The sequence below is a fragment of the Equus caballus genome, chromosome 24 (genome assembly GCF_041296265.1).
Source record: "Equus caballus isolate H_3958 breed thoroughbred chromosome 24, TB-T2T, whole genome shotgun sequence".
NCBI lineage: Eukaryota > Metazoa > Chordata > Mammalia > Perissodactyla > Equidae > Equus > Equus caballus.
The window spans coordinates 35,964,841-35,978,838 of record NC_091707.1 but is presented as its reverse complement, the minus strand read 5'-3'; the positions used below and the strand labels follow the sequence as shown (position 1 = coordinate 35,978,838).

At 47.8% G+C, this 13,998-nt stretch overlaps 1 protein-coding gene across 6 annotated transcripts in view; it reads right to left on the bottom strand.

Annotated features, from left to right (window-relative positions):
- Positions 1-13,998, bottom strand: part of ADCK1 (aarF domain containing kinase 1) — a 138,549-nt gene that overhangs the window by 49,209 nt on the left and 75,342 nt on the right. For all 6 annotated transcript variants that reach the window (XR_011432267.1, XM_070250264.1, XM_001494170.7 and 3 more), the window contains 2 exons: positions 7,498-7,656; positions 714-830 (listed from right to left, as the gene is read on the bottom strand). Coding sequence is in view for 5 of the 6 variants with exons in the window: in XM_070250264.1 (XP_070106365.1) it covers positions 714-830; positions 7,498-7,656 (276 nt within the window). In the remaining variant the exon portion in view is untranslated. The remainder of the gene's footprint in view (positions 1-713; positions 831-7,497; positions 7,657-13,998) is intronic.

The following is a 13,998-nucleotide window of genomic DNA, read 5'->3' as shown; positions in this document are numbered from 1 at the left end:
TAACTCCAACGCTTGGCTGTGAACTCCCCAAAGACGGGAATTGGGTCTGGCTCCCCTCTAAATCCCCACACTCAGTACAGAGTAGGGACTATAAAAATGATGAATGTTGTTGCAAAAGTACAACTCCACTCTTACCTGGGGGACCTGTGGCGACCAAGAAGAAGAAAATGGGGTACAGCCCCTAACCACTGGCCCATTCTCCCTGACACCAGTGGGGTGGGAGGTGGGAGACAGAAGCCTCCCCTTTTTTCCTAGGTCTGTGAAGCAGATACAGTTGGCTACTGCTGTCCCCTTTTGGCCTGATCCCTTGAGATGTGGGGAGGAGCAGGGAGAGGAAGGAAGTTGTATCCAGGCCCCACTGGGCAGAAGGATTACGTTCTGTGGATTTTGCACCATTGTCTTCTGCGGCCACTCAGCTCTGTGGGGCTCCCACGGTACAGAAGACAGATGGAAATTGCATGTCCAGGCAGGAGCCGCGGGGAGGGCCTCGCCCATGCCTGCATCACTGCATGCTGCCACCCCCAGCTTCAGGAAGCAGGGCAGAGGCTGCACTGGATGACCTGGAAGGATGCTTCGTGGTCAGAGACTTTATAATTCTTCAGACAACAGGCCCCATTTCAAGGTGGTGAGACCTCATCTGGACACATCTCCCTGGCCGGGCAGCCCCAACAAGCCCGTGTCCCTCACAGGCAGCCATGCACTCCCGACCTCACCTCATTGACATCGATCTTGTTCCTCTCCATGTAGTCTCTGTCATTGACTTGCCCGCCATCCACAAACTCCATCAGAAGGACCCGCTTGGTGGACAGATCCCAGTAGATTCGAGGGACCTGGAATAGGAAAGGACAGGTCAGAAGGGCCCAGGGGCTGGGAGCTGGGGTGAGGACCACAGAGAGGCACGGTGAGCCAGACATCAGCAGATGCTCCTCCCAGGAACAAGAGGGAAGGCCCGAGAGGAAGCTCGGCAGTGACAGTAAGGAGGCAGGAGGCAGGCCAAGAGAGAAAGGCAGGCTGCCCGCCTCCACCAGCTAGGCCCCCGGCCCCTCCTTCAGTGGCCCCTCGGCTTGGGGACCAGAGAACGGCTTCCCCACCCTCCTCAGTGCCTTCAGACACAATGAAGAGCCCAAACTAAAATTGGGACTGAGGGGAAAATGTGTGGAACCCCTCATACCTGAGACAGAGTTGGCATTAAAAGCTATTTTTCTCTCTCATCAGGCTTATTTCAGGCTCCTCATGTGACTCTAAACTCTCTGCCTCAGTTTCTACACCTGAGCAATGGGTGTATTGTATGTACGTATGTATGCATGAATGATTGAATGAATGAATTTTTACTGGACACTAAGTTTTTCCATTGGGAAATCATTAGTTTTCTCACGTCCGTTTTCTGCAAGTCTCCTGTGGCAGACAATGCTGAAGCCTAACCCAACACTATCCCCAATCCTCCTCTTCCCCAGACACAGAAAAAACTAAATACTTTCCCTGCCTGCCTTGCAGTAGGTATGGCCATATGACACAGTTCTGGCTTATGAGACATAAGTGGTCTGCTAGGGGATCTCAGAAGGTTTTTATTTTCTTGATAAACAGGGATGTTTACAGATGGAGCCACTCTTCTTACCCTTCTCTTCCTGCCTTGAAAGTGAATGTGATACCTGGAGCTGCAGCAGCTATCTTGCAACTATGAGGAAAAGTCCAAGAAAATCTCAGAGATGCCAGCCCTGATATTGTCAAACCCTTAAGACAATATCAGCAGGTAACTGCTGTAAGCCTTTGTGCTATGTGAGGAAAACAAATCCCTTTTGTTTAAGACACTCTAAATTGGACTTTCAGTTACCTGCAGTCAAAGGGATTCCTAACTGACATCGTCTCCAAACCCCTCTGACTCTGAGAACACTCAAGAGCCAAAAAGAGAACAGATTTCCCCAGGAGAAGACAAGAGACTGGACTGCACCAAGGTGAGTGAGAGATGGCCACCAGTCCCAGCACAGCCAGGAAGGAGGAGTTATCGCACAGTAGCATGCCACGTTTCCCCAGCAACTTAACGGGCTTAGCCCCACTGATGAATAAAGAAATGAGGGCAGCTAATTCCAGGGTTTGAGGAATAAGGACTTCCCTTTATCCCAACCCCCAAAACTCATCTAACAGTAAGACAGTGCCCTCAAGTCAAGGAACCCATTTCCTGTTCCTAGTTCTGCTCATAACTGCTGTGTCTTAATCAAGCCACTCAACTCCTTACGCCTCAGTTCCCTCATTGGAAAGGAGGTGGCTCCTGCCCGTCTCAGTGAGGAGCTCTGAGGATAAACGGGGCCACGCCTCCAGGTGAAACACTGGGCTCCTGGAAACAAAGGTTCCAGCAGAAATCAAGGTGCTATTTTGGTTTGCGACTTTCCTGTGGTTTTTGCCATTTGAAAATCTGGGACAATAGAGAAACCTGTGACTCTCTGCTACTTTGAACTTAAAATTCAGTCTTGCTTGGCATTTTTCAAAAAGCACCTTTAAAAATATGAGTGCAAGCCTGCCGCTGTTGTCTGTAGCTTCCAAACGAAAGGGACATGTTTGGGGGTTAAGTTCTTCCCTTGTGTTTGTTTGGAAACCAAAGCTTGGCTGTGGGTCCCTAGGGCGGTGAGACCCTCATCTGGACCTGCCTGGGGCAACGTGGAAAACAGCCATGAAGGAGGCAGAGAGGGAGAGAGAAAACCCAAAAGCTGGAGAGTCTCCGGGCTTGCTCGTCAGCATCGCGGGTGAGCTGAGTTTGCCCCTCCTCCAGCTCTCCCCCCAGTCTCCCTCCACGCGCAGCCAGCCCAGTGTGACAACAGAACGTGCCTTTGCTCCAACTGCGCAGATCTGAAATGACAGGCATCAAACCAGGGGACAGAGAGTCTGTCACGGGAGCTCAGGGAGGACCACGGCCACGACAAAGAAATGACTGCCAAATGCAAAACTGCTCCCTGCCCGGTTAGGAGAAACTTGGCTTGACAGGGGGACACGAGGTCAAGTGACTCGCCCCTAATCACCATGTGGGCAGGAGGGTCTGGGGGTATAAGCTGAAACGCACCTCACCCCAACACCCACGTTTCACCACCATTGCTTGCCCTGCTTCTTCCATCAAGGAAGGGAAAGATGGAAGAGAAACATTTCAAACAGGCCATAAGAAGAACCACCCCACCCCCAAACAAAACTAAACCCTGGGAGGCTCATGGCCAGAGCGCCCACTGACCCCAGAGGCAGGGTCACATCCTGGCCATCAAGACCTCAGAGCCCAGGGTCTACCTTCTTGCCACAGAGCAGGGGCCCCCCCTCCTGTGGGCTCCTCCTGCCCCCTACACTGGGACCAATCCTGACCCCAAGAAGGAGGGCACAGGTTAGGGAAAGTTCCAACCCAAGACTCTGGGCCTCAGCCTCACAGTCCGGCCCTGACCTTGTGCTTCTGCCTTGCGCCTGTGCTTTGGTCAACGCACCTGTGAAGCAAGCCTTGGCTTGTACGGGCCAGTGCCCATCACCCAGGGCCACACGCCTCCCATCACCTGAGCCCAGCGGAGCCGAGCAGAGACCCAGAGTCAGACTGTTGGGCTGGAGTCCTGGCTCTGCCGCCTCCACCTCCTGTGACTATGGGTGAGTTTTATAACTTCTCTGAGTGCCAATTTCCCCACCTGTAAGACGGAGATGACTATTAAAATGGAAACAACACTCCTCACCTCCTATCAGCATGTGTGGAGTCCTGGTGCTCGACACAAGAGCACACATTCAGTGCCTGCTGGACCAACATCAGCTGCCAGGTGACAATCATGTCGAGTGTCACAGGTGGCTCGGATACACAACCAGGGCTGAGAGCTAGTGCTACATGCAGCCCAGCGCAGTTCAGATCTTCCCCACCAATTATTACAGAGGCAGACTAGCACCGTGGTTTAACGTGTAGGCTCCGGAGCCAGACGACCTCATCCAGAGCCTGCCTCTGCCCCTTCCTGGGAAGCTGTGACCTTGGGCAAATGCTTCATCCCTCTGGGGCCCCACTTCCCCACTGGTGACAGGCAGCTAATAATGGCCTCTCCTTTGTGGGGCTGTTATAAGAATTAAAGAGTAAATTTAATGCCCTTTAATGCCCTTTAAAAAGTGTCTAACAGCCTAAGCATGTAAAAAATGTTAACTAATATTAATTATTATACATCAGTGGTTCTTCATCTTTGAGGTTCTTAGGAAGCTATGGCACTTCTCCAAAAGCATCCACATCCCTTCAGGTTTGCCCACAATTTCTGGAGGGTCCCAGCCTCCTTACCTTGCACTAAGAAACCCTGGAGTGGCCTTACTCAAGAGATGACCCCCCACCCATCCCCACCTCCACATATAGAGATAAACTCACATCCTTCCAGTCCCAAACTCTGTGGTTATAAGGCTTCTCGCTCCTACCTTGTCCCAATTGTCCCTCAGGTCAGTCACAACCTCACTGCTTGTCCTGTCCCCTCCCCTCAGCACACACGCTCTCTGATGCCAAGTCCACCAATGCCCTGATCTTGACCGTTCGGCCTGGCTGCCCCCTCTCCCTCTCCCAGCCTCCCCAACACCTCATTTGCATGCAGGCCTTGTCTGAGGCTCAGAGATTCATAGCATAGGGCTGAGGTTATTAAACCCACTGGAAGATGCCTCACACTCTGAGAGGTAAACTCTTTGCTGAGGCTTAATTACGCACAGATGTTGTGATGGGGTGCCAGTATGCAAAAGCAATCCATCTCCAGTTTTAAGAGCTGAACTGGGTTCGCCGTGCAAAATTCGCTTTCCATTTGTTATGTGTTTAGGCAAAATTAATTACTCAGGAGCCTTAATTCCACCATTGTCTTAGGAATGGTGTGCAGGTTTTAGAAGCAGCAGGTCAAATCGTTACATTAATTATTTACCCATTTGGCATCCTCGTTTGAAAAATTTGTGTTATTATTATTATTACATGTCTTGGTCTGGCAGATGCTAGTTGGCCCCAGCCAGGGGAGGATTTGCTGTTTCCATGGGAACGGCAGAGGAGATGGTTCTATACGTCTGGCTCACAGTTCTAGCTCTGAGGAGCACCTCTGCCAGGTAAGGTGCAGCAGAACGTCCTTAGACAAGCACCAGAGGTGAAGTCAGAGAATCTGGCTCATAGCCCTAGCTCCTCTACCCTCTGACGCCATCTGCAAAATGGGATGATGACTGTTAGAAGGATTCAATGTTACAGTATCTGCATAGTGCTCAGTGCAGCAGAAGAAACATCCAGTAAATATTGGCTATCCCTTTGCACAATCAATACTTCTTGGAAGTCCCCTCTGAGCTCCAAATCCTGGGTGGAATTAAGTACCTCCTCTTGGGCATCCACAGAAACACAGGTGAGTCCCGGTCACAGCATGACCATCCTCTACTGTCACAATACGTGTGTGTGTCGCCTACGAGATGGGAAGTCTTCCTGGGCGGGAGCCAACTATCTCTTACTTACCCAGGCACTCCCCCAGCCCCCAGCACAGCAAGAGGCTCCAGGAAAGGTTCAATAAATGTGGAATAAAGGAATGAAGGAAATGGGATACGCAAATGGAAGCATAGTTTAGACTCCACAGCATTATGCTAATTAGTTAATATTATTATTTGCCTGAGAGAGCCAAGTTGTCATTGAATTGGTGGTTTGAGCTGGGGCTGGGGCAGTGTTACCAGATCTAGTCCGCACGTGTGGATTTACCCACACGAGAGGGTCTGTATATCCATGTCTACAATGGCTGCCGAGGAAAAGCCAGTCAAGCCCCCTAGGGGCATCTTGACAGACCTGACTCCCAACTCACTCAAAGAGCTAAACTTCACCAATGGCTACCAAAATCAGTGTATCAGGACAACACGCTGATCACCACAGTTGTGGCTTTTTCTCCCATGATTCTCAGGTAGCTAGTGTAGACACACTTCAGTGCCCCCATCTCTGTTAAGGAATCCAGATAGCAGAAGTACAAACACTACCCCTGTTTCTGACTATGTCTTCAGAAGCCACATGAACACTTTAGTCCAGAGCAAGAGACCTGCCCATTCAATGCACTGAGACGCTCTCTCCAAGGATGCTACATGACTGTTTGCTCTGCAACTAGTGCCCAAGCTCTGTGACTCCCGCTCCCGCATTCTCCAGTCCTGAGTGAAGAGAGAAGGGCTGATCTCTTCTGAGAGGTGAAAGCCAAGCTCTCTGTGTAGACTACCAGAGGGGCCCAACCCCTGCACCATGAAGAGGTTGCCCTGGGTAGATGGGTCCAAACCCCTCTAAGGAGAAAATGTGGTGGAAGAACAGCGGTGTTGGCACGCATCTCTCTCACTCCAACCTCCATGTGCCCCACAGGGACCATGAGGACAGTCCTCAAAGGTCAGCTCCAGGGCCAACTCCTCAGCAGAGCCTTCCCTGCCCCCATCCACCATGCAGTCCCTTCTTCTGAATCCTTAGAGTACGGACCAGCAGGACCGCTCACAAAGCTGTGACTCTACCATTTGATATCGTTTCCCACAGTGAATGTCTTCCATCACACAGGTAGTTCTGCTATAACACTTGAAAACACAAATCTGTTCCAATGTGATTGATATGTCATGGAACAGTTTGATCATAACCCAAATTTTGCATTCACTTACGTGCATTATCACCTCCAAGATACTTCATGTGAAGGCAGAAAACCGCATTCAGCTGAACCACACCACATGGGAATACACAAAATGTACACCCCACACACATCACCATGTGTGTTATGGGTCCCTCCCACCCACAACTCATTACAACTTTCTGTCCAATTTCAGGTGACCCCCTTCCACCACCTCACAATAACTCACAAGTGGCAACCCTTCTGACGCCCACTTCTGCAAGCAGACGGCAAGATCAAGAGCCAAGTGCACTGAGGTCTTGTGTGTTTCTCAGCCATTTAATGTGTGTAAGGCTACACTACCATTTTATTAGGTTCCTATCCTCTTTATTTTCCGCGTCACTGGTGCCCTATTGGAGTGTTGTAAGCTTAACCCCATTTTCCCCATAAGCCCTGTGGTTTCTGTTGTGCAATTTTGCACAGTGGGGAGATTTGTAGGAACACATATGTTGTGTTACAGCAGAACTGACTACGTATTAAACGAGCTAATATACTATACATAAAGCGTCAGGAACAGTGTCAGAGAACAGTAGCGTTTATCATCATCATCATCTTCATCCAAGTCATCGTCCCATGCCTCATGGAAGCAGAGACCACGGCTTACAGGCCCCTGGGCAGCGCTCAGTGTCTTGCAATTGTAGGTCACTCAATAAACATCTGTTTGATTGACAGGCCAACAGTCACACTTGGTATTTCTTTGTAACGCTGCCTTCAAGGGCTTCAACATGCATCACCAGGGACAAATCATTCATCCTCAGAAAGAAGACTCAAGATGGAGATGTCCCAACTCATGCCCTGCAAGGGGGACGCTCGGGACCGGGACCAATCCTCCCCTGTGCTCTTCTGCCAGACCACCATGCCTCCATTGTCCTGCCCCTCCTACCTTTAAGAAGTCAAAGTGCTTGAGCATCTGGGCCACTTTCTCGGCGTTCCTCCCTTCGTTGAGGAAATCCAGCTCCAAAGGCAGGTTCTTCTTGGCTTCGTCCACCAACCACATGAACTCGAACTCTGGAAACAGCTGCTTCACGGCCAGGACGAGCACCTGAAATCACCAAGCACCCATCAGTCAGCCCAGGGTGCCCATCAAGGGGAGCATGTTCCGTGCCCACCTGCCTGGGTCTGGGCATTGACAACTCCTGGGTCTCCCCTGGAGTAAGGGAGGGTGGGAAACTATTCTGTTGGGTCCAAATCCAAGATGATAAAAGCCCAACAGTGGCCAATAGTAACAACGACCATCTGCTGAACACTTCCCATGTGCCCAGCACCGGACTAAGCCCTTTACTTACATTATTACTCCATTTAGTCTTCACGACGACTCTGGGTGGTACATGGTACCCGTTCTTATCCTACCCATTTCACAGATGAGGAAGTTGAGGCTTTGAGAGATTATACAATTTTCCTGAATTTGCCCAGGAAGGAAGCACTGAGGTGGAATTTCTCTCGGGCCTACCCAGCCCCAAACCCCTTGCTTACAAGCTTGTCACTGAACTGCTGTCTCTGCCGCTCCCACATTTGTTCTTCATGGTCCTGTTTACAAAGAGCTCGGAGGGTGCTGCAACGGTAACTGTCATTTTGTTTATTTCTTAAGCTGAGTGGTTGATACCTGAGTGTTTATAATATTATTTTGTATGCTTTTCGTATGTCTAAACTATTTCATGATAAAAAAAATTAAATCGGAATGAGAAAACAAGACAAGAGGAGCAAGAGACAGGGATTTGACCACTTGGATGAAAAGCTTGGATTTTTGGCGATTTGGCCCCATTGTGGATTCTCGAGTGATGACATGATGAAAAGGGGGTTTTTATAGGACTTATCTGGCCTTTCAGCTGTCTGCTTAATGATGTGAAATTAAATGTCACTGGCAGAGAACAAGAGCCCAGTGACATCTGCAGAGCGTGCCAAGATCCCTCTGTGGGCAGGGACTCAGTTCTGAGGCCACCCCATCACGGGGGCTCTGAATTTGAGACAGTCACACAAGCTCACAGACAATGGCTCTGTAATGGGTGAGCAAGGGTGATGCCAGGGAGGTGGGAGATGTTCCAGCATTCCAGGAGGGACACAGAGAAGGCAAATCTCCCATAAGCCCTCCAGTCAGTGTTCAAAGTGACTGATCCTCCCAGAAATTCTTGGTATAGATTACAGTCCAAGTTCTCTGAGAACACCCAGCTCATCCCTGGCTATAGCAAACATCAGTGAGCAAGAACTAAAGAATGATGGGCCTACTGGTACCAAAAGACCTTTCCATCTGTTATAACTGAAAGTTTAAATGCCTCCCAAATTCCTGTGCTGAAGCCCTAATCCCCAATATGACACTGTTTGGAGGTGAGGCCTTTGGGAGATAATTAGGTTTAGATGAGGTCACGAAGGTGGGGCCCCTACGATGGGATTAGTGTCCTTATAAGAAGAGAAAGAGAGACAAAGCTCACCCTCCTCCACCATGTGAGGACACCGGGAGAAGGCAGCTGTCTACAAGCCAGGAAAAGAGTCCTCACCAGGAACCAAACCAGTCAGCACCTTGATCTCGGACTTCCAGCCTCCAGAACTGTGAGAAATAAATGTCTACTGTTTAGGCCACCCCATCTGTGGTATTCTGCTCTAGCAGCCCAAGCAGACTGAGACACCCTCCAGTCTATCCAGAAGGACTGACTGAGCCCAGCTATGAGCCTTGTCTTATGCTTCTTTTTGCCCTGGTCTATGACATCATGCCCAACACTGTGTCAGGCACGTGTGATATAAAAGAAATAAATCTAAAGCAGGGCCATTAATGACAAGGCATTTACGGCTTTGTTTTTAAACCCCATGTCCTGGGTGATGTACCAGACACTACTGTAAGAGAATCATCACAGAGGGTTATTATATTCAATTTCTCTCAAAACCCTTTTTAATTACATTCGGCTGCAGTCTAATTTCTTTTAAGTCTCGTCTAGTCTTTCATGGGCTAGACGTGTGACCTTATGATAATCAATTTAGTTTATGTTTCGTTTCTGTTTGTGTCACACAAAACTAGAAGGGAGAGGTGGCAACAGTGAGGCCCAGACACGTGGGTACTGCAGCCTCCAGGCGCCACATCTCAACACCGTGACCTCAGACGGCCCTCAGCTGCCACCAAAGGGGAGGCAGAGCTGGTGCCCAAGACACAGAAGCATCTGCCTGGGCCCACGCTGAGGGCACACCCATCATCTAAGACACCTGATTTCCATTCTCTGGGCCCCGAATTCAGGCAAGAAATCTCTTGGGTGTTTCGCTCCAGCCTAAACCCCAGAGGTTCTCACCGAGGAGAGACAAGGGAAGGAGCTCACTCATTTGTTCAACCAAGATTTACTGATTACCTCCTAGGTAATGACCCCAGGGAGTAGTGGATATACACAGGGAGCTACCCATAGCCGAGTGGGGTCTATACCTGGAGATGAGGCTTCTGGCCAAACAATAAATCCTCATCATTTATTGCATGGTCACTGTTATATGTGAAATTTTTAATTATTATTAATATCCAAAGAGCACTGAAAGGCACTTTAAAGATTTTTCTGTTACTAATCAATTATATAATTAGTCATTACTGGTTCTATTGGTTATTATTAATATCTAATATCATTAATCATAAAAGCAGTCATAGATTTTATTGACTGATATTAATTGCTAATAAGTAATTAGTAAATTCTAATTCATGACCCAAAAAACTTTACAGAACCCATAAAACTGGTTTCTGAAGCATTCTGAGTGTAGTGGCTCACGCATTCCCGTAGTTACTTTAAAATGAGAAAGTCTGTTTGAATGGTGCCCAGTGATTCTTTGGTTTATAGGAGGTCACCAACTTGAAAATTCAATGCCAGCTAAGAAGCCAGAGAATGCACATACTCCCATCATTTTGTACATCATTCAGGGAGTTTACCAACCCCTTGAACTTCAAAGGGCGTGGGGAGAGGGGCCAGAGTCGTCTGGTCCAAGTCTAAAACAGTTTGGGCTGCTGCCACTTGAGATTTTTCTTGGCTCAGGAAAATAAAAGAAAACTCTGTTTTCGTTCAATTCCCTTCTTAAGAGCCTGCCCTAAGTAGATTCATTTAAGTTTTTCTTTTTTGACAACAGATGCAATTGACTAAAATAAAACAGATGTTGTTATCAATTTGACTTTTTGATTTTTCTCCCAAAATGCATCTTCTCCATAAAATTCTTCCAACAGCCAATGTTTTCACCAGTGCCTAGCACATACTCAACACTCGGCAGATGTTTATTGAATACGCACACAAATGAGTGAGTGAACGAATAAATGAATGAAGAGATGCACATTTCAGAGGGTTTGTCTTCTCCCCAGAGATAATTATATGTTCACCTGTATGTTATCCAAATGGATTAAGTTTTTCTGTTTCTGAGGTTTTGGTGGGAAAAGGGATTACCTCTGAATTTTCGGGAACCACAGTTTTGGAATGCCTGAGAATTTTCTACTTGATTTGGAACTTGATGATTCAATCAAGGCATACTCAACAATTAATACTTCCTTCAAGGTAGAATAATGAAATTATTTTTCTATAGCGTCATTGGATCATAGGAGGAAAAGTCAATTGTGGGCCACACAGAAATATAATGGAAAAATTGAGAGTCACATAAAAGTTTGAAAATTAGTGATGGCTATTTATCATAACCAAAAAAAAGGGAATTATCATTATTTAGTACCTATTACATGTCAGGCACTGTGCTACAAGGCACTTCACATACATGCTCTCATTTAATCCTCTTCTTGCCCATTTTACAGAGGAGATGGGTTCCAGGAGGTCATAGCACTTCTCAAGGTCACATAGCTTGTAATTTCAAATGCAGGACTTGGACCCAGGGCTTTTTGCTTCTCCCTCCATGCAGCCTTGCCTCATGCAATACAATACAGGACAATACAACAGGAAGCTTGAGATAAGGCATAAAAAGAGCTTTGTAAACTGTAAAATGCAACTGAAATGCAAGTTACTGTTATCAAGGTATTATATATTATAAAAGAAATAATGTTCTACGGGAAAACAGCACACTAAATAGAACGCCTGCACAGATCCGAACTGGTAAAATGGATGTTCTACAAGGATCGAAAATCAATTCAGAGTGACGTCAACAGCTTGCCATTCATGGGGTTTATCTTTGTTCTGCTAAGTTATTAAAGTGCACACTTTTTAGAAAACAAAATTATAGGGTGGAGAGAAGTTTCCATGGGATAGTCTACATCTCCGGGTTTTTTTTTTTAATATATTTTAAAAAATAAAATCAGCTGTTGGATTCTGTGCCAACACAAACATTACCTAGCCACCCACTGTTCAATCAACACATTCAGAAAGGAAACAGGATGACAGACAGCACGCACTAAAACTGCTGTTCAAAAAAAGTCAAAAACATGGCTGTCTCGGGGCTTTATTTTTAGAGACCCTGGGGATGGGCCGGATGACATCAAACAGCAGATCAGATTCTGGGGCTTAGGCCAGACTCCCACCCCAGTGTTGCAGAGCACCCTGGAGACAGGTGGGACGTGGAGGGCAGGGTACCTGGCCACGAGTTAGACTCTTTAAGGGGGGTAATAGAGCAAGGGGGTGTTCATCATCAACTTCAGAGGCTCGAGAGATAACAGGGGGTGATACAGGGTGGTGCTATTGGGACCTGGGGTCACAGGTCACCCGGGTTCTGCCTCCTCTCAAACAGTGAGAAGGGCAGTGAGATCCGGCCCCCTGAGCTCCCTGCTACTATGGGCAGAAAAGAGCTGCTGCAAAGTCAGGCCACCAGCAGACAGACGGACTCTGCCTTGTCAGTTCACCCCTTCTTGCTGAATCATTGTTCCAATCTCTGGGCCCAATTAGTCTGGCTCTGGACAGCCACTCAAATCAATAAGAGTCGCTGGCCTTGCATCTAGAAGTAGAGTTGCCCCAACTATTAGAGGGACCATATCAGGTGATAATGACAAAGCTGGAAAGCACCCTTGGCTGTGCCTTTCTCTTTTGTGCAAAGTCACAACATCATCAGGTTCATCCAATACCATTTGCTGAGAGCCATTCTCCATTTCTCTGCCACCATTCAACAGTCTATCCCAGAGACTGTCCCCTTCCCCAAGAGGAGTCCCAGCTTCACAGGAGATACAGAACACTAGCGTGGTACGTGCTATTGGGTGCCAATCCAAAAGCCATTTCTCTCACCTTCCTGGCTAACAGAACCTCAATGCTGCGCATCCTTCATGTCCTTCAAGGAAGGAAGGCCCTAGCCTGAGAAGGCAAATCATGACTGGTCTAAGCCAATCAAAGTGGTCTCGTTTCTCTTGCCAACAGTGATTTCGGCTTTGGGCCTGTGGCGTACTTCTGGCCAATAAGAAATGAAGGGGACTCTACTGGGGGCCTCCTTTTTGATAAAGAATATGAGAGAAGAAACAGGCCTTCTCTGGCATCTGGATGTCATCTACTTATAACAGCAGGAACTGCTGCAGCTGTTTTGGGGCCATGAGGGACATTACCTTAGGACATGCCAGAAACCTGAGATGGCAGAATGGAAGACAAAAAGAACCCAGGCGTTTAAAAACCTTAACAATAAGTGCTAGATTAGTCAACTTTGGAACAGCCGACCTACTTCCAGATATCTGAAATGTGAGATAATACAGGTTACTATTATTTATACCACTTTTAGTTGAATTTTCTGATACTGCAACCAAAAGCATCCTAACTGATACAACCAGTAGTCCCCACCTCCTCACTCTCAAAAGTCTTACTCCTACATACCTCTATCCGTACAGTCATTAAGTGTTCGGATTTACAGGCTCACCTCTTAAACTGCAAATATTAAAGTTTAAGCCTATTAGTCACTCTCTCCTTAGTATGAATTACTTTAACCAGATTGTCTTCCTCTCAAGACCAGGTTGGGATCAATCACAAGGTTGGGGAGGAGAGAGGGATAACAGTGGGCAGTGAGAGAGAAGCATGAGGGCTCATAATACCTGGAACTGGCATGAAAGAAAGTGCCAGAAGGCTATGCAGAAAAGTAGCTTTGTCTCCCCTCTATCTCCAGGTTTCTGATGGATTCGGTAGCCCTAAGTCCTCCTAGAAATCATTCTTCTCCTGCCAAGCATGCCTGAGCACCTTTTTAGGGCTGTCATTCCTAAAATCAAGGCACCATTGGGTCTGGACTTAGAAAAAAATAATACTATTTCACATATAAAATCAAACGAGCTTTCCAGTTGGGCACTTCTTAGTTTTATAGCAGAGAAGAGTGACCATGTGAAACTTCTTCCCACCAGAGACCAAGCCCAGCGAGCAGGCAGTGCCACTCTGTGCTGCCGCTCATGCTGATGATCCGTGGGGCTGGGACCTCGGGCCTCCCTCTAGCGTCTCTCCTGAGGCTGTGAGTGAAGGTCTCGGGGCTGCCTGGCCATCCC